Consider the following 19,278-nt stretch of genomic DNA (forward strand, 5'->3'; position numbering starts at 1 on the left):
GGTTTTTGGGTTCTCCAGGGTTCAAATTTGGTTACACTGCATGAAAATAATAAGCCTCGTTAACTTTTTCATTTCAGAGTTGTGGTATTTGATAGCACAAATTAAATTCTGATTTTAAAATAATTGCTGGTGAGTAGAATAAGTAGCTTTGGTATTTATTATACATTTACCAAAGAAAGTTACTCCAGTGCAATTGGACTACTTTTAGAAATAGTTTTTTCCCCTTACAAATGTACTTAAGTACATCTAATTATCTAGCTCTAGAGAAACTCATTTCCACTTTATTTTGTTTTGTAAAGTTAGGAATTTCCCCATCAACAATGGGAAATTAATAAAATGAAGCAATGCATTTACAGGAGAGCTTTTATTGTTTCTTTCACAAGTCTTGTATGTACAGAACGTAAAGAACAAGACAACTGAACACAAACATACCCACTGGAAGGAACTGGGCAAAATGCAGCTTTCGTTTTTTATAAACTGGCATCAGCTTCAGATAACCGACCTCACACAGACTTCACCAAGAGATGACATTCATATGGAGTAATTCTTTTCAAATAACTTTTAGGACACATAGAAATGGGATTTCAATAAACATACTATAAAAACATATAACACTATAAATATTGTTCAGGTATCTTCTTACAAAAGCTTTATACACTTTGAAATTTTGTAGTCTTTCTTTATAAATCAGGTCTTTTCATTTATGGTGAAACAACAAAAACATACAAAGCTGCTTTAGGACAAAGATGCCACAACATGAAATGTTTAAACCAAGACATTTCAAATAAATGTGGCTCATTTGAAAAGTGTCAGAAATGAAACTTTAGTTAGTTTAAATGCCTTAATGATACGATTGTGATAAATGGGAGTTTTTGATTGTTTTGTCTCACAATATGGAGAACAATAAACAAGCAAAGAATGAAGAAAACAGGAAAAATAAAAAAAACTATAAAGCAGCATAAAAAGGGATCATGTGGAAACTATTCTGTGCATCCATACAATCATTCATTGGAGCTGGAAAATGACAACGGAGCTAACAAAAGTACAGTGTGAAAAGTAAGACGTACAGCTTGTTTCTCCAAACCGACTACTTTCACATGGTGAGCTGACCTGAAAACAGAACAGGGAATACGATGAATGAAAGAACTTTATAGATCTCCACCAAGAAGATGTTAAAAAAAGGAATGCAAACTACTAAAAAAATAAAATCAAACAGTGATTTGTCACAGAGATACAGGCCTTCAAGTACAGAGGGCCACAAGCCCCACAGTTGGTGCACAAAAGTGTTTGTAGTGAAACTGTTAGGTCACAGTAACGCCGCCATTGTCCCTGTTTTTGTCCACATATGCAGGCGAGTTGCTTTTGTCTGATAAGGACGCTGACCCAGAAGGCAGTGTCTGTGTGGGAGGGGAGTGGCTGGAGGGTTTCAGTGAAGGGTCTGAGCTGGACTCCACTTCTGTTTCCTGCTGGGATGCTGTGGCTGGAATAAAAAAAAACACAAAAACACGTGAATAGGCACCCTAAAGAAGACAGTTCTGGAATTATGTGGTTTAATATATAAAAATAAAAACAAGCATCAAGTAGAAGAAAGTGATGTATTGCTGCTGCACTTCAGTTTTTTCTCAAACAGAGTAGATTCCCAAATGCTCAGATGTAGAACTACGAAATAAATTGGTAAAAGGATAAACATGTTCAGAAATATTGGCTCTAAGGGGGGGAAACTCTACACGCTTTCATCCAATGTCACATCCAAAACCTGCTGTTGTCAGATTGTTGGATTATTATGTTAATATGGTGACTCAAAAATGGAATAACTCAAGAAATCAGGTAATGATTTGATTTTAGTGTTTGTGCACAACCTCAGTGTAAGACTAGTTTCCCCAAATGGACCCAAGCTTTATCCTCCTGACAAGTTAAGAGACACAAAACTTCAAGGAAACCAATCGCATTTTAGCTGTCCTCTGTTGCCAGGAAGGATAAGGGCCTTCACCAAGAGTTCTGAAGGTCCTGTGATGTGAACTCAATTTCAGTCATTCATTTCTTTCAAACCAATCAGATTTTGAGTTGGTGTCAGCAGGGCTTTCCAGCAGGCTTAGGCAACATCACAGTATTCAGACCTTCTGATTGGACAGAAGTTTCAGGAAGACGCATGCAACTGTGTCCAGTTTGACACAGAGCACTTTTTGATCTGTCTCACTTAAAACAGAGCTGACTGTAATGTGTTACCTGACTGCGTGCAGGACTTCATGTGCTCTGGCCAGTGGGCTTGCTGGCAGGGGTAATCGCAGTAGCTGGTATTCCAGCAGCAGTAGAAGATGGCCTCCTTCCTGCAGTTTGCACACCACTGCTTCTTTTTGGTCTCATCTACTGCTTGTTGCTTCTCCAGCTCCATCTGCTTTTTCACCTCAGCCACCAAACGTTCTCTTTCCTGCTCCAGACTCTGTCTCATCTCTGCCATTGTCAGTTCTTGAATATGTTGACAATTAGAGGAAGAACAAGGATTTATGTTCAAATGCCGTCCCAGGAGGCCAAGCCCTCATTCATTCACAGAAACATAACAACGTACCCAGATTGTGCTTCATCTCTGATAACTCCTGTTGATGCAGCCACTGGAGCTTTTCAATCTCTATCCTCAACCGTTTTATCTGAGGCAAAAGTAAACCTTGTTACACTTATTTGTTGTTATTTTAAGGACAACTATATGTGCTTCATACTTTGAAGGGTGGATTTTTACCTCTGCAATGGTGTTTCCTGATGTACTTTTGGAGAGATCGTTGTAGATTTCAGTCATTGTCCCCTTAATGGTGTCCATAATCTGAAAAATGATGAGAAAAACCTCAAACTATAAAAATAAGAAATACACAACTTCAATGCACACATAAGAAAATGTTAAAAATCTGTTATTAACAAAGAAAATGCCTTTCAGTCGGTGTCAAGAGGTGGATGACTTTCAGTAATTTAGTTGAAAGAGGGAATGTATACATATTCAATAAAGACTACATTTGAGTTTTTTTTATTAAACAAAAAGGCAGACATGTATACATTTTAACAAATTAAAATCTGTAAATCTGAATCCTGGACAATTTAACCAACTAAAGTTAACTTTCTGAAATCTGCAACTATTGCTGCAGCAATGCATTATCAGCCATCTTTGTATCTTCCTCTTCACAAAACTTCTTGGATCTTTTTGGAGCTTCTATGAATTCTGTGGCTAATCAACCAGACAGTGGTCTGTAATCCAGACACTCATCCTTTGCCAGAGTTCCCGCTGGAAAATTAAATCAGCATCTCCATAAAGCTGGTGAGGACAGGATGAAGTGCTCCAAAAGACAGTTGATGGCTGTGCTGACCTTAAGCTGACATAACGGTGGCGTCTCAGGCCAACACACACACTGGCACTGGGGGGAACTCAACTCTAAACCTCAAGAAATTTTGATGTTGTGCCTCTGCTCTTCTAAATACTGATAGTGTTTTATTTATTTCCATTTGAAAAGTAGATTTGGAACCTCAGTGGCCACGTGAGATGCTTTTGCTTCAAGAGTAAAGGGACATCAAAGGGAGCTGGGAATGTTGGCTTACTTTGTTGGTGTATTTGGCGATATCTGCAGCCACATCTGCTGAAACTGTGGGGATCTGCAGGTCTGCTGAAATTAAAGAGGAGGTGGCAGATGTGAGCTGGCCAGCTGTTGAAGGAGATACACTATGAGATGAGTCCTTGTGTTGCACTGAAGATGATGACATCGGCAGAAATGAGAGAGAAATTATTTTAGAGACATTCTGGAGTTATATCAACATGCAGAACTGGGGGGGTGTATTTACCCTTCACTGCTTGTCTGGTCTGATAGCGAGTACTGGAGGAACCACTGGAGGAGCTCTGCTGCTGGGACTGCACCTGACTCTGGGCTTGTGTCTGCGCAGTTGACTGCTCTGCATGCTGCTGATGCTTCTGCACCTTCTGCACCTGCAACTTCTGGGAAGAGGTCGGAATTTTGTTAGGACTCCAAGCAGCTGCTTGCTGCGCGGTCTGGCTCGTCTCTTTAGGCAGCAGTGGGCGCTGTTTCTTCACCGCTGCAGGAGCGGGCGGCGCTGTGGAGGACCCGCTGGGAGCTGCGGTAGAACTGGTTTGACCGGCTGCTGCAGTGGACGCAGCGCTGGCAGCAACAGCCGCTGCCACAGGCGGTTGTGACGGCTCTTTCAGGTGGGAGGAAGGCTCTCGTGCAGGTGGACCTGGCGCAGCAGACGGCAGTTTGCCTGGGTGGGAAAAAAAATATTCAATAATTAGGGTGAACTAAACATAAAAATCTCTACAAAAAAAAAAAAAAAAAAAACACACCAATTTCGTACGGCTAAAAACAACATTCATGGCCTGCAGCAGTCTAGGACTGAAAGGACCAAATTGTTTTCGCAATTCTTCATTCTTACTGCACCTTTGAATGAATGGGGATAAAATCTCGTAACCCTTGTGCCATCCTAGGCACTTTAACGTTGGGAGTTGGGCTTTAACGTTGGGAGTTGGGTCATCTAGACCCACAAGACAGTGCGCTGAACCTTTTTTCCTTCAATGATTTATGATCTTCACTGGTATCCATGGATCACATGAAATCTTTCCACCTTTATCCACCTTTGTCATGGTAGGGAGAACACGTCAATGTAAGGGTGGGGTCATCTAAGATAGCACAAGGGTTAAGCTACGTTCACACCACCCTTGGAAACGTGTGATCAGGCATCCACCTCCAAAGAAAAGTCACACGTAGCTACAGAGGTTTCCACATCCGCTTCGGGCTGCGTGTGCAAAACGCGCAGCCAATTTCCATGAGTTGAAAGTAAAACCAGTTAACCAATCAGGGACTTTGATCTGGTAGCGTCGTCCCTTACGACTTACGGAAGTGCCAACCATTTGAAAAATTGATCATGACGGAGAAATGAATAATTGCAGTTTGTGCCTGAATGGAATGATATAATACTATATATTTCATTTGTTCATATACATTGGGGCAAAAAAGTATTTAGTCAGCCACCAATTGTGCAAGTTCCCCCACTTACAGAGAGATAGACCTAAACTATGAAAGTCACAATGAAAACAAAAATAAAAAAAACATTGTCTGATTATTAAAGAGTGTGTTTGTGTCCAAGAACCCACGACACACGCTCAGCGTGTCTGTATCTTTACGGCACTCAAAAAGATTTTTCAAATCCTCTAACGAAACTACAACACACGCTGTCAGGGTTATCCAAACAAAGTTTTGAAATCCATTATGGGATGGCCATAGAAGCCTATGCCTAGGGCTTGGTGGTCATTATGTAACAAAGTGTGAAATTTGACAACTTAAGTCTACAACCACCAACACAAGTTGTTTTGATTAATAGGTTGAATAAATACATTTTTTAAAATTGCCTCTAGTTTTAGCTACAAATTTAAACTCCTGGGGATTTTGATTGCCTTATAACTCCTCCAGAGTTATTAAAATGTTGGAATATGATGTTTTTGATGAGCGTTTGTTGCTCGCGTATTTTGTGCTGGTAAAATGTGAAATTTTTATATACAGATTCCTGGCTCAAGCTGAACAGAACGATATGACGTATGATGTGAAGACATTAGGATTGTGGGCGTGGTTAACAATCTCAGCTGCCGAGGAAATCCCAAAGTTTACTTTTGCCGATTCTTCTAAAAATGACATAAGCCTGTTTGTTACCCAGGCGACCAAAAAATAGAATGGTTGTTATGAAGCCAATACCAACACCTGAATTAAGTCATTATTTTGCTTTTTAATCAGTTAACAATTAATAGATGTTTTAGTATAATGAGTACTCATTTCACTAGCATTCTCCCTTCCTCTGATCGTTTTGACCTTTGAGTGTGAAGAACGTCTTACCATCCAGCTTGGCAACATTGGACTCTTTTAGGGATTTGGCAACAGAAGAGCCCAGCTCTCTTCTTGCCCTCTTTGGGTCACGGCCTCCATGTTCCTCCCCCAGGTCAATCACAAGCTCTCTTTCCGAGTCAGAGTCTTGGTCGGTCACGGGTGCGGCGGCGGGGGCAGCAGCTGTTCGGCCCTCCTCGGAGGGTTTAGGCTTTTCAGTGGGTGGCTGAGACTGGGGCGTCCTGGGCTTGTCTTGATCTTTATCTGCCCCACTGCTGCCCTGCTTCTCTTTCACCAGGGGTTCAGAGGTGGCTTTATCCCCTGTTCCTGCGACTCCCTCCTTGTGCTCTCCCTCTGCGCTGGCTTTGGACATTTTTGCCTTGTCTTTGTCGTCCTGGACTGAGCTCTTTGCTTTGTGTTCCTCGTCACTGGCCGACTCGCTGTCGCTTGAGTCCGATTTTTCAGAGTCTTCGGAGTCGCTGTGATCCACATCTTTATAAACATCCTCAGAAATGTCATCGATGCCTGTGTGGAAAAACCAACACTTGTTTTTTTAAAGATGTTTGTCTGAACAGATTATATAAAATATTGATCAAAATTCCTAATAAATACACAAATAAACTGATCCTGCGGTAAAAAAAACAAATGGCAGCTATTATTAGATTGCACAAAAATGACTTAAGACCCATTTCAATGAAAACCGTTTAATCCTATTCTTGTGTCAGTTTTCTGATTATGAAGGACATGTAAGAAAATCAAGCTTAAAATTACATGTCTGAGTATTTGTTTTATTTGAAACTGTTGTAAATCAGGAGCAGAAGAAAAAATGTGGCTGGAAAAAGAGCTTAATTGTGACGAAGAAAATACACTGGGGGGGGGCCACAATTTCTATTTTCGGCTCTGCTCAACAACGGGGATGGGAAGAGGGGCGGTGTTCCTCCATGCCAACAGTTCCGCCCACAACTCAGAGGTGAATTTCTAATGAACTCTTGCTGCTATGCAGAATGGATAATCTAGAAAAAGACACTGATTTTTTTGATTTTACCTAAAAAAAAAAAAAAAAATCATAATTGAAGACCACTGGGAAGGCTTTTAAAATAGATGAAAAAGATGATCGGAATAGGTTTTCAAATATCAAATTTACACTTTTAGCATCAATGTATGCCAATATTCTTTGAAGTATGTTTTTAAACGTGAGAATCCCATGTGTCTGGTGTTTGCATACTGACCGAGCTGTGCCTTGCAGCTCTCTATAGTTTTATCCAGACTCCTGATGGGTCTCTTTGGCGTGGTGACAGCAGCCGGCAGCGTATGCTGTTGCTGCTGCTGCACAGTCTCACTCAGCTCCTTCAGATCCATTTCAGCTTTTACTCGATCTGCACGATTGCATTGAAAAAGCCCACATAAATTCAAGAATTACCGATGACGTTTGCCCCAGCATCTTTTAAGAAAACACAGATTGGTGGTTCTGACCCAAATTGAGATTGAGGATGCCGCCCGTTCCTGAGGTCCTCTCCTGCTTGGGGAGAGGGTTAAGAGACTTTGGACTTTCTGCCACGCTGCCAGCAGGACCCATCTTTCCTGAGGCAGGAGATGCTAAAAGAAAAAAAAAAAAGTTTACAATCTTTATTTTTCATTTGACAAAGTGAAATGTCTGCAACCTGAGAAAGTTTGCTTACTAGTGCAGTCCATGGACTCCTCCCCTGTGCTGTAGTGGAAGGCTGGGTTCCTGCTGGCCTTCTCCCCATCCTGCTCCCCATCCGAACCAGTATGGACCGAGGAGTTGGTGCTCATTGGTGAGCGGGGCATCTCCGTCATGGACACACGCCGGCTCATGCTGCTGTGTGTAGAACTCTTACTGAGGACCATTTTTGGGGAAGAGGTCATGTCGAAGTTGAAGCGCAGCTTCTCTGGCTTCTCCGTCTTCACGGTCCCAGCAGCGGGGTTGGAGGGGTCCAACAGCATCTGCAGCTGGTTGTTGGGTGTGTAGGGAGTGCGGAAGGGCGCGTAGTTGAAGACCCCGAATTTCTTGCGGATGTTTTCAACGTACACCTCCATCTCCTGCATGGCGCTGTTGAAAATGCTCTTCGTTTTCTTCACAGAGAAAGGGATCTCTTTGGACATGAGGTAGCAGTTGTTGATGGGAACCCAGGCCCTGCAGAGAAGCGAAGCATAAAAACGACACCGAAAGCACATCTCAAACGGAGGAACGGTAGATACCGAATGTTCACCTCACCTGTCATGTTGCCCAAAGAAGCGTGCGTCCACCTGACCATCCTTTTCTCGAAGTGCTTTGGCTGGCCAGAACGGAAAGCCCTTCAGCTTAGCCCAGACCAGGGGGTGGGGTTGACTCTAATCCAAAAGACAAATACAAAATAAAATCATTCAAAAGCAGAGTTTTCTCTGTTTCCGATTTACAATAGTTTGTGAAAAGGACCTACACATGGTTCACAAAACCAGTTCTCCCGTTTTTGGCAGGCAGACAGATAACACTCTGGACACACCTCGATCTCATTCATCTGAAGTTCAAAAAGTCCTGTTAACAAGTCTCAAACAGCTGCTGCCATCACTGATTTCAAGAATCTTTTACCTCATGCTCACAAATCTTGACGATGACTTTTGCTGTTGCTGTTAATTTGTGATTTCCTGAGGAAAAAAAAAAAAAAAAAAAAGGTTTTACTTCAGTTTTCTTCATAAAATCGAACAGTAGGAGACATATGTAGAGTAAAAGAAAGCAAACCTCCATTATAGATGATGCAGTTGTGCAAAATCCATTTCATGTCAGCCAAAAAAGCCTCAGTGCAGCCATACATTTTCTTTTTGACATTCTATCACAAAGGAGACGGGGGAAGGAAAAAAAAAAGTTAGGGGCAGGAAATTCTAAACTCGGATATGCATTGGAATCCGTTTCTGCCGTTTCCCTTAATGTTTTAGTTTTATTTTTTCATTTGGAATGGCACTTTACCTTCTCCAAGGTACTCAGGTCCATAGGATGGAAGATGTATTCTGCATAATCTGGATGCTGATCCAGAGATACAGGCTTCTGAAAGGGCTCCGTCTTTTAAGACAAAACATTTGAAATTTCAATTCTTCATTTTCTGGAAATCCATTTTTTTGGCCATATTTGTTGAAATATGTTTAAATATTAAACATGCAGAAAAACGATTACAGCTCTCTTACCCCAGGCTGTTTGATCTTTTGGAGTGCAAATTTGAGCAAGTATGAGAGTTGGTCTATTGTTAGCATTGTCATGGCCTTGCTCTGCGTTTCAATACACTCCGCAACTGTTATTTTCTGCACCAAAAGAAAAAAGTGCATTTTTTGCATTGCTTTATAATAGAACACAAACATGTAAAGTTCAATAAATCCAAATAGAGTATGAACTGTGGTAAAAGGTTACATGTCGCACCCTCTTTTATTAGTTGCACTTCAAAAATGCACCAATCTTTCAAGCAAATTTCCTTTTTTTAAAGTTTGCAGCATTATATCATGCTTGCAAAAGTTAGGCCATGTTTAGTCACGCTACAGCAGTGTTTTTCAACCAGTGGGCCTGGGTGCACTAGTGTGCAATTTGACCTAATTGGTCTAAAAAAAGCCTTTCCCATTTCCAGGATATCCACGCTGCGTTAATCAAAATGGAACCAGATTTCACAGAAATAAGAAAGATCATAAAAAGACGTTTCTTTGATTTCTTTTCAAGGCACTTTTAATAAGAAAGACTGTATCACGGTGAAGCTTCACAGAAGCCAGAGTTAGAATGAAGCGTAAAGATGCGAGTCTGGCATCAGCACCACCATTTTTTTCACTACATCTCCCATGATTCATTGGGTTAATGCGATCTGTTACTGTGCTATTGTTAACTGTCATGAAGAAAAACAAATGAAGATATCGACCAGTCTGTTAGAACAGTTTGCAAATATTCCTGCAGCCTTTAGTTGAAAATAATTGAAATGTATCGCAATTTTTTAAGAAAAACAGCTGCAACTTCAAACTTTTTGTGCCGCAGCTATTACAAAAAATGCATGAGAGATCCTAGAGGGACTGTTACATCATTATTACAGTCTACAGAGGTTCTCTTTTTTCAAATATTTGGTGTGCCTTGGGGTTTTTGCAGAGGAAAAAGTGGACCTTGGCCGAAAAAACAGGTTGAAAAACACAAAGCTAAGAGTAAAGGTAAACCGGCTAGTCCTCGTCCACGTTTTTAGCAAAATACCTCACATTCTGGACAGAACCAGTCGCCCTCGGGCTCGGCTGGTAGTTTGAGGCACTTGGCGTGGTACACCCTGGGGCAGAGCTCACAGCAGAGCACCTGGCCCTCGCGGTGGCACAGCCAGCAGTAGAAGTCGTTCCTGCCGTCCTGCGGTACAACATCAACAGGGTCTGTTGTGAGTGCTGGCTGCTTCATATAGTAAAAGGGACCATGTCTTAGCTCTGACTGAAATGCAGGTAAGAGAAACAGGGGAGTAGGTTTCAAAAACACGCAGGAACACAAAAAGGTGCAACAGAAAAACAACAGTGAGGGAATTAAGCAGGACTTTCAACAGCATCAATCACATTCAGCTCAACACAACATCATTTTCTGCAAACAATAACACTTTTAAAGACCCACTCTGATCATCTTTTGTTCAATTTAAAAATCTATGTTAATGATGTTTTTAGCCACACACACACAAAAAGTCATTTTCTAGGACTGAATTATGGGCATGACAGTTGGCGAAGAGCAACCCCGCCCCACTTCCGCTCCTCGGAGCGTAGCAGGGAGCATGTGGGACGCCTATTGTTTTTTTTCTACGTCACAAATCCAATCTTTTTCCAAGGGCATTTTTCATCTGCTCCTGATTCACAACAATTTAAATAAAGAAATTCTTGGAAATTTAATTTTAAGCTTAATTTTCCCTATGCATGTCATCAGAAAAATGCCACAAGAACACGTTAGAAACACGATTTTCATCGGAGTGGGTCTTTAAAGGAAATACAGCTTAATAAAAACAAACAAGACTTGAAGCAAAATTCATTATCAGTCCACACACTGTTTACAGATCTTTCTTATTGCTCATTTTCATTGAAACTGGTTTCTTTTCAGCTTTTATCTTGTAAAACAGTGACGTGAGCAAAATAAATTATGCATTGAAGAACCGATTCAGTGATCAACAGTGTTGTACGATGAAGAGCCGCCCATTGTAGTGTAATATGAAAGCTATAAACTTTAAGGGCAGATGACTGCCTCTGTACTTTTCTTTTTCTTCTTCTTTTTTTTTTAAATAATTGTTGTATTCATGAAAAATGCCGTTTTAAGCTGGATTTAAGAGACTTAACTGTGTTCTAATCAGTGCATTCTACAATGTCTAGCACCATGGATGCTCATTTATGCTAGGCATGATTACTATGCTAGAGAATGACCAGTTTCAAGGAAAAGCAGCAGCTTTAAAAACATAATAAAGTGGAACTTCTTTTTAACCTAAACAATAAAAAAAGATTTTAAATAAAAAATAAAAACTTTCCAGAAGACTCACAAAAACCACTATATGTGCTGGTTTAGGCCTTGTGATCACATGCAATCTTCTACTTTGGCTTTCAAAGCAAATTTTTCTCCATTTTTATAAACTACCCCCTGTGCCCCCCAAAAACACACACACTCACACACGCACGCACACAATTCCTTCAAAAGGCAATATGTCCTTTGTGAACAAGCCAGGTCTGCTCTCACCAGAGGTCCTACCTGGTCTTTGCTGTTAAAGTTCACAGCCCCTGGTTTTTTCTTTTTCTTAATTGGGCTGGGAGTGGTATCTGTGGGAGAGTGTCCATTGGAAGAATGGGTGGGACTCGACACCTTTCGCTTCTGTGGTGGAGCGGGCCGTTCTGCTGACCCTGGAGGATCAGGGACTAGGTGCAAAGAACCAAACAGCGAGAAGCTTCAATCACTCAAGTCCAACTAATTACTTCATTTATCAGACCGTAATGCAGACTTTGAACGCCTTATTTTTCTCAGAAATGGACAGTGTGCCTTATAAACTGATGCACCTTATGAATTCTGGTGGATCTTACTGACCTCAAACCACACAGATGTTTTAGTACAAATTTAGTCAACAACGGAGACGCTGCAGTTAATGGATTGTCGGAGCTTTACAGCTATCGCAGTCAAGGGGTTGGCGAAATGATAAGTACTGTGCCTCAACGTCGTGAACTGAAATGTTTTGTTTTTTGTATTTTATGTTACAATAGAAAAATGTTGACTTATTGTCAAAAAGGTTTAACTTATCTGTCGTGTCGCACTTTCTGCAAAGGCTGATTATTACAGATAAAAGAGACAAACATGAACAATTACACAGTTCAGACAGAAAACTTCCCATCAACACCTCTGACCAGTTGCCTGCCACTTGGCCTCCGTTGGCATTCTGGATATTGTAGTCATACTACATTATACGACTGTTTAGTTTCGGTAATGCGCTCGTCTATAAACAGGCGCGCCTTATGGTCCGAAGAATTCTGTACACAAAAGACTAAGTATATAGATTTAATCCAACAATGTACAAAAAAAACAATCTTATAATAATCAGTACTAACAATGTAAAGCAAAAGAAAGCGTGCACTTTTAGCAGCTCAGTTCACAGCTTGTGCGTTTTAACCTCAATGTCATTAACATTTCAGTGGAGCGATCTCCATCTGGACAACAATCATTTAAAAAGTACTAGTTACATTTACAAAAGTATCTGTAACAAAAACATTCAGAGGCTCCAAACAAACCGTTCTGCTGCAGCGCAAACAGCTCTCCATAGTCTAATGAACGAGGCTGTGCTCTCATAAAGACAAACCAGCACCAGTTTTGTCTGAAAAATATGGTGTTTGTCAGCTAATGAGAGACTCTTGGCCTCGAGACTTACCTTTGGACTGCAGAGAAACATCCATCCCCTCTACCACATCAGATTCAGTCTTTATCTCGTCCTCAGCCAAACTGCAGAGCAACAAACAAGAGCACATACACACACACACACACACGGTAAGAGGGGCGAACACAAAGTCAGCGAGGGTGTTCAGCAACCATATCAGCGTATAGTAAACAAGTGGAGCACCACCGAAGACACCTAGGTCCCTGAGGATCTGTCTTTCGGGGATTCTGCCTTCATCCATTGTTATTGTTTTCAGCTGATTTGCCGTCTGAGGCCGAGGCTTAACCCCTGTTCCTGTCGTCAGGGACAATCAAGACACAAAAGAAAAGGTTCTTTACGTTCCGGGACCAGGAAAAGTAGTAATCACCATGGCAACAGTCCTCTCTGTGAGGCTGTCGTTTATATGCACGCCGACACATTGGGTCGTCTCGCCAATATTACTATGCATCTCTGTTCTTTACGGCTATGATGCCCTACGCTTTCATATCCCACCCATATAATATTTAATCACAGCAAAACGGTTGGTGTCATTAAAGACACACGGACGCTAAGAACAACTGCCTTATGAAAGCCCCTTCAGTAACAAAGGATTTGGGCCCTTTCTTTCAGACCAAATGAAACAAATCCCTCGAATGATCTTCAAAATGTGGTGTGTTTGAATATCGCTACCATAAATCAGAGGTCTGCAAGCGTTAACACTAAAAGAGCAATTTGGGCCAGTTTCTTACCAACCAAAACCCAATAAGAGCCAAAAAGTTTAAAAAAATAATTGTTAAAACTACAAAACTGTGTTTTATACATATGTTATATATGTTTTTGTGGTCAATACAGTCATGTATGACATGTAGCTTTTAAATATTTACAATAATAGAATCTTAAAGTGTTATTTGTTCTATGGGTTTATATAACATTCTTATCTTCTAACACAGCATATACATATTTCTTTCAAAATAAAATACAACCTGTGTTAAATAAGATTCTCCTGTAAAATAAGGTAAAATCATTTTCTTTAAATCTACACATGTAAATGAGTGTGTACATATACCGGTATATAAATATACTATAAGAACACCAACTACACACTGCTGTGCAGCAGCAGATCAGAATATGTGCTTTTATCTTATCAATGAACCACTCTGGCAATAGATTAAACCTTTTACCATAATTTTGTTCAGTTATCTGACATTTTAAAAGTCTAAACCAAAAACTTGATTATCAAACCCAATTAACCAAAACTACAAACCCATTATTTATTGAAATTGATATTAATTTTCTTCAAAGCTGGAGAACCCCAATGGAGGAATAAAAGACCCGCATGTGTCTACAAGAAAATTGACTAGACTGGAAAATTCAGTTGCCATTTTTTCGTGGTCGCCATGTTGGAACCAGAAATCACCAGTAAGGAGCAATTTAACCTATTTTAATTGAGAAATACTTATTGAATAACTTGCACTAAAGCAAAAATATCGTGAAAAAAAATTAGGATTAGCAAGAACGTTTAAAAAATAAAAAAAGCCAGCAGATCAAGAATGGTTTTTCTGACAAACATAATGACTGAGTAATAGCTGTATATTTCTCTGTTGGAGTCTATGGATCTTGGCTTTTTGGGACCAGTGGGTACTTCCTGTTTGGAACGCAAAGAAAGGAGGGATCCTCAGTCCAGTTCTCATATACAGTCAATGCTCTAGAGCATCAGGTTGCAGACTCCTGTCCTGAAAGCTCACCAGAAACATTAAGATTGTTGGTTTACAGAGTTTTAGAACAACGGCTCGAAATAAACCAAGTTATCTAGATCCTACATGTTTTAGGTGTAGGGAAAAAGCGTTATGACAAACGCTAACATCAGTCTCTAATGTAGGAGTAACAAAAATGCAGGATTTCCTAGCCCTTCCTTCCCTCATTCATTTAGATATACACTGATACACAAAAAAAGAAAAATGAAAGAACAGATGAGGTTTTGGGGAGCTGGTAATTAAAGAGGGTCTTTGAAACGTTGGCTCCTCTTTTGTCAAAGCAAGAGGAACTCGTTTCAAGGATAGATCCTTTATCCGTAGGCCCACAGAGGAAAATCCCTTCACAAACCTCATGACCAGTCACAAACTTGACCATTTTGTGGCTGCGGCTACAGCTAGCTTCCAGCTAAGATGATAGCTTTTTTAAGAGAATGAGGGAAAAAAGAAAGGTCAACCGCATTTGTGGGAAACCTAAAGGAATGTTTCCATCTCCCTGTAATCTGTCTAAAGCTGAGTAAGTTCCTATACAGTTCTGAGCTTGGTATGGACAGAAAGTTTCTAAAAAGCAACAACAAAACAAAGAAATTCTGCCGATTCATGCCCCTTTTTGGACACACTGTACCCAACAACAGTAAATCTACAGCGACCCAAAGTTTCAGGGAATGAAGATCATGTCTTGCAATGTTTGGAAAATGTCAAACATTGGCTGGATGAAGTTTCCCAGGAAATCTAGAGCAGAGGTTTCATGTTTCAGCCTGCCAGTATGCACACACACCCACACCCACAAACACACACGCCTTCAGGGCCTTCCTGTTCCGGACTGAGTGAACAAACAAGGCCCACATGAAAATGTAGCATTAGCCAAAATCTGCGTTCTTCACCACAGCCCTGAAAAGACAGCATGTCTACGATTCTGACACACCATCACTGCAACCCAGAACCCTCACCCTCATGTCTTGTTGAGGTCTAGGTGTCAAACACTGCTGCAACAACAGACAGAGGTTTGTTTGGGTTTTTTTTAAATAAAGAAAAAGTATGATCCAGATGGTTCTTCTTAGATCAGGAAATATGATCCACTAGGCAAAGACAGTTAGGCGAATAAATCCCCAGCAGTTTGTGGAATAGATTCCAAAGAAGGTCGGCTCAAGAAAACATTGAATTCCCCCTCTGTCAGCAGTCTAGTACCTGATGGACAAAAAGGAAGCAGCACTGAGCCAGTGGCTTCAGACTCAGCTCCTGTGAGAGACGAGCAGGGTTCTCTCGTCACAGAAAATGGAGGCCACAGCTTGCTCCCCTCCCCCCCACCGCCACCACCACCTCTCCACCCCCCCATCCCCCACTCCAAGGCTGAGAGTCAGGCACTGGCACATCCACGCAGAAGGACCAGGAGAGATCTACAGAAAGCCGTACAAATTTGTCATTAAAACAAACAAAACAAAACCCACGAGCAGTTGCGAGAGGACAGACCTTCACCGTCACACATGGAGGAGAAACACACAGACTGGAAAATCTGGCCAAGTAAGGCGCACCCGCCTGCCCTTCCTCCCTTCTTCTCTGTGGACACTAGTGTCGTAGACGGTTTTGTTGAATGTTTAGTGACCACTACAACCCAACAAGTCTGTTCTCCGCTAGTAAAATGTCCGATTGTCGACGGAGATTGTGAAATCCCAGAAATTAAACCCCATACCAACATTTTATGACACTCAGACAACTTCATAATAAAAAACAACAACTATAGTTTGCTTTCGTCATACAACAAAACACCAGGGTGATATCAACAGTATTTTGTGTGCCACCAACATGCCTGTTCTTGTGTGAATCCAGATCCTGCTCTGCTGCTAGTAACAGCATATACCGTACTCTTTTTTTCTTGAGGTTTGACCTGGATTTTGCATAATGCTGTTGAGAGTGGATCAAAGATGGTTGTGGAATTTTCCAGAAGGCCCTTGCTCTCTGTGCTGTTTCCCCCCTGATTGTCGATCTTTAACCTCAGCTCCTGCTACAATTGGCTGGAGGGCCAACAGGCTGGAACACTATTGGTCGGCTGCCTTGTGCCACACCGACCACCCAGTGCAGGCTGCCTCGTACTCTCAGAAAGCCTATATAATTTTTGCTGCAATGCAGAGATTTCTTCTCCAATATGCAGCTTGTTTTGGTTCCTTTTGTGATCACGATAATATAAATCTGGAGGGGGGGGGGGGGATAATGGTCTTCTGGGAAATTAGTTCACTGGCCGTAATGCATAAGTCAGAGGGAATGAGTTACGCACCACTGCATGTGTTTGCCCGTTTAAAGGCAACCACAGAGAGTTCTCCACAAACAGTTCTCAACTCCAGGATGCGGTACATTCCTGACATATTGATAAAACATTTATAAGGTCAGCTTATTTGGTCCATGTGACTAATAATATGTCAGTTGTGGTTTCCGACTGAACTACCTTTGATCTAAAAGGAAACATTGTAATGTTTTACTTAAGCGTGAGTCACACGGCTTTTTACAGGTTCCACAATAATACTAAATGTGTTAAATCACGTGGTTTCCAAATCTAGAAGGATTTATTTTCTTTCTTTATCTTTTAAACTATAAAAAGCAATTGCAGTGGTCTTTTAATTATGATTATGCAGTTGTTTTTTTTTGCCAGAATCTATTGTTTTTTAGGACATAGTTTCTGCAGAGCGGCAGCCGTTAATCAGAAATTCACTTTTGAGTTGTGGGCGGGACTGCCTGCTTTCATTTCCCCATCATCACTTTGTTTACATTCTCTCCCGCTAGTTACAGCCTGACACCCCCAAACTAACATTACTGGTGCAACGCCAATGGCTAGCTATTCAGCTGTACAGTTTTGACCCAAATGCTATGTCTGACAATGAAAATGAAGACTAAAATGGACCTTCTTGTCTGGAAGTGGATCAGTGGGATGGTGCGGAGCTGAACCTGTGGGCTGCCGATTGTAGATTTTATAACAACTACAAGCTTTTTTATACGGCTTTTTTTTGTCTGGTCTGGAGTTGTTACACTTTTAGTGTGGTTCCGTACATTTGGGTTTTTTGCAGTTTGAAGCTGAAAAAGAAGAAGAGTGGAAACGGGAAGAGAGAAAAACCTGACCAAAGAAAAAGGAAAACAGCATTTCCAGTAAAGACCCCAATTCAACATGTTATATTAATAAAAAACAAAAACAAAGGAAAGCTGGTGTTTATTCCCTATCAGTTGGAAGAGCCTATAGTTCTACTGAGCAATAGACCAACAGGGTCACACTTTTGACAATGAACTGAGGAAGTGAGGTGCAAAAAAGTCAAGGCCTGTGACTCAGATCAAAGATGTCTGTCCTTTTTTAATGTTCTTGTCTACACTCTGGAAAAATCAATGTGAGATTGCCTCATGACTAAAGGGAGACAGAGCTGTACAAAGTGTGCAGTGTCAAAATAATGACGTCCGGTTCAGCATATCTATATTCACATTAAAAGAAAAAAATCGTCCTGTCCTTGTAGCATGTTTGTGTTTCTCACCTATCATGATATTAGACCTAAAACCAGAACAGAAAAGTCTAATGACAGAACATAACACTCCTCACAGAACAATGCCCATCCCCCCCAGGTCTGTCCATGCCAGGCACTAAACAGAGAGGAACAGTGAGTCCCACTTTTAAATGCTGCTCTGAAAAGGGAAACACTTGGTCATGGTGCACCCTTCCTCATACATGGTAGCCTGGCTGTCCGAGGCACCCATGTGACCCTTAGAGCAAGGGTGAGGGACCCACCCACCCACCCTCAGCCCCGTGGAGAGCAGAGGCCTGATGAGGCCTCCAATCCACCCGAGCTCCTCCTCCTCCTGCACAACAGAACTGGCTTTAAAAGTGTGTACACTGATCACTGGAAACCAACAGTCACCGCAGCAAAAACGAGGAAGCCATGTTTTTTATCGGAAGGTGAAGGTAAAAGAGACAGAGCTTACCTCTGTGGATGCATGGCTGCCTGACACACTGTTATGTCAACACCTATAAAACATGGAGGACACTCTCAACCCTGAGCTGGGGAAGCCTCCGTTCTTCAGGCAAGGCGATCAGGCCCAGCGATGGTAGCCAGATCCTGACTGGTCGCTTTCCTCACAGGCGAGATACAAGGCCGCGTCTGATTGGCCGAAATGTTTCCTGGGTAATTATCTTTGTTCGGTGCAGGCAGGGGCAGCGCTGTCATAGCCAGACGCAGGGGAGGAAAAGTGAGCGTTAAGCGTAGTTAAACTGCTCAAATACAAGACGAATACAAGGATACTGATATACAAACCTTCTGTGACGGTTGTTGTGAAACCTTCTGGAGTGGAGTCTTTGAGATAGAAGCCTCGTGAGGTGGAGCTGGTAGGGTTTCACGTGCAGTAAGAGACAGGGCTCCATGGCTTCTCCACACAAGCCTCCATTTTCATCTGCAGAGGGCCTTTGTTTAAACTCCGCCCTCTTACTTAGGCTCAAAGGGAGAAAAGAGTTTTCCACCAAATCCACCTACACCTGTTCAAATGAACAAATTCTATAACCAAGTCGCAAAAAGCGAGCAATAATTTTTATGAACAGTTTAAACTAAGGGTTCAATTTGATCATAGAAGTTTATGAATAGTAAATGCACAGGCAGTCCGTTCATAAACATAAGACAATGATTTTGGTTGGTCAAAGAATCATTTCTGTGTTGGAATTTGGGAAATAAATGCAATCAAGCACAGAGAATGTACATACAGTAATGTTATCAACAAAAACAAACAGGGACGTGATAGAAATGTCCAACTTATTTTGGGGGATCAAAAATAACGTAA

The 19,278-nt window shown here is 41.4% G+C and overlaps 1 protein-coding gene across 5 annotated transcripts; it reads right to left on the reverse strand.

Annotated features, from left to right (window-relative positions):
• Positions 1-345: 345 nt before the first annotated feature.
• Positions 346-18,913, reverse strand: LOC101161311 (protein kinase C-binding protein 1). Of its 5 annotated transcripts, none has more exons than XM_011477386.3 (21): positions 18,762-18,913; positions 18,433-18,667; positions 12,743-12,813; positions 11,581-11,744; positions 10,075-10,296; positions 9,042-9,155; positions 8,827-8,919; positions 8,602-8,689; positions 8,452-8,507; positions 8,303-8,380; positions 8,098-8,213; positions 7,541-8,016; positions 7,335-7,457; positions 7,091-7,237; positions 5,874-6,386; positions 3,820-4,251; positions 3,580-3,644; positions 2,735-2,815; positions 2,567-2,645; positions 2,227-2,466; positions 346-1,480 (listed from the first exon to the last, which is right to left on the reverse strand). In XM_011477386.3, exons 2-21 carry the CDS (start codon positions 18,444-18,446, stop codon positions 1,302-1,304), a joined length of 3,351 nt encoding a protein of 1,116 aa, XP_011475688.1. In that variant the 5' UTR covers positions 18,447-18,667; positions 18,762-18,913; the 3' UTR covers positions 346-1,301. The 5 variants fall into 5 exon arrangements, with proteins under 5 accessions (XP_011475688.1, XP_011475687.1, XP_011475684.1 ...); XM_011477385.3 differs by having other exon boundaries at positions 3,580-3,725; positions 10,075-10,218; positions 18,762-18,912; XM_011477382.3 differs by having other exon boundaries at positions 3,580-3,725; positions 18,762-18,912.
• Positions 18,914-19,278: the final 365 nt, after the last annotated feature.

Source organism: Oryzias latipes, chromosome 7 (assembly GCF_002234675.1).
Source record: "Oryzias latipes chromosome 7, ASM223467v1".
Taxonomy (NCBI): domain Eukaryota; kingdom Metazoa; phylum Chordata; class Actinopteri; order Beloniformes; family Adrianichthyidae; genus Oryzias; species Oryzias latipes.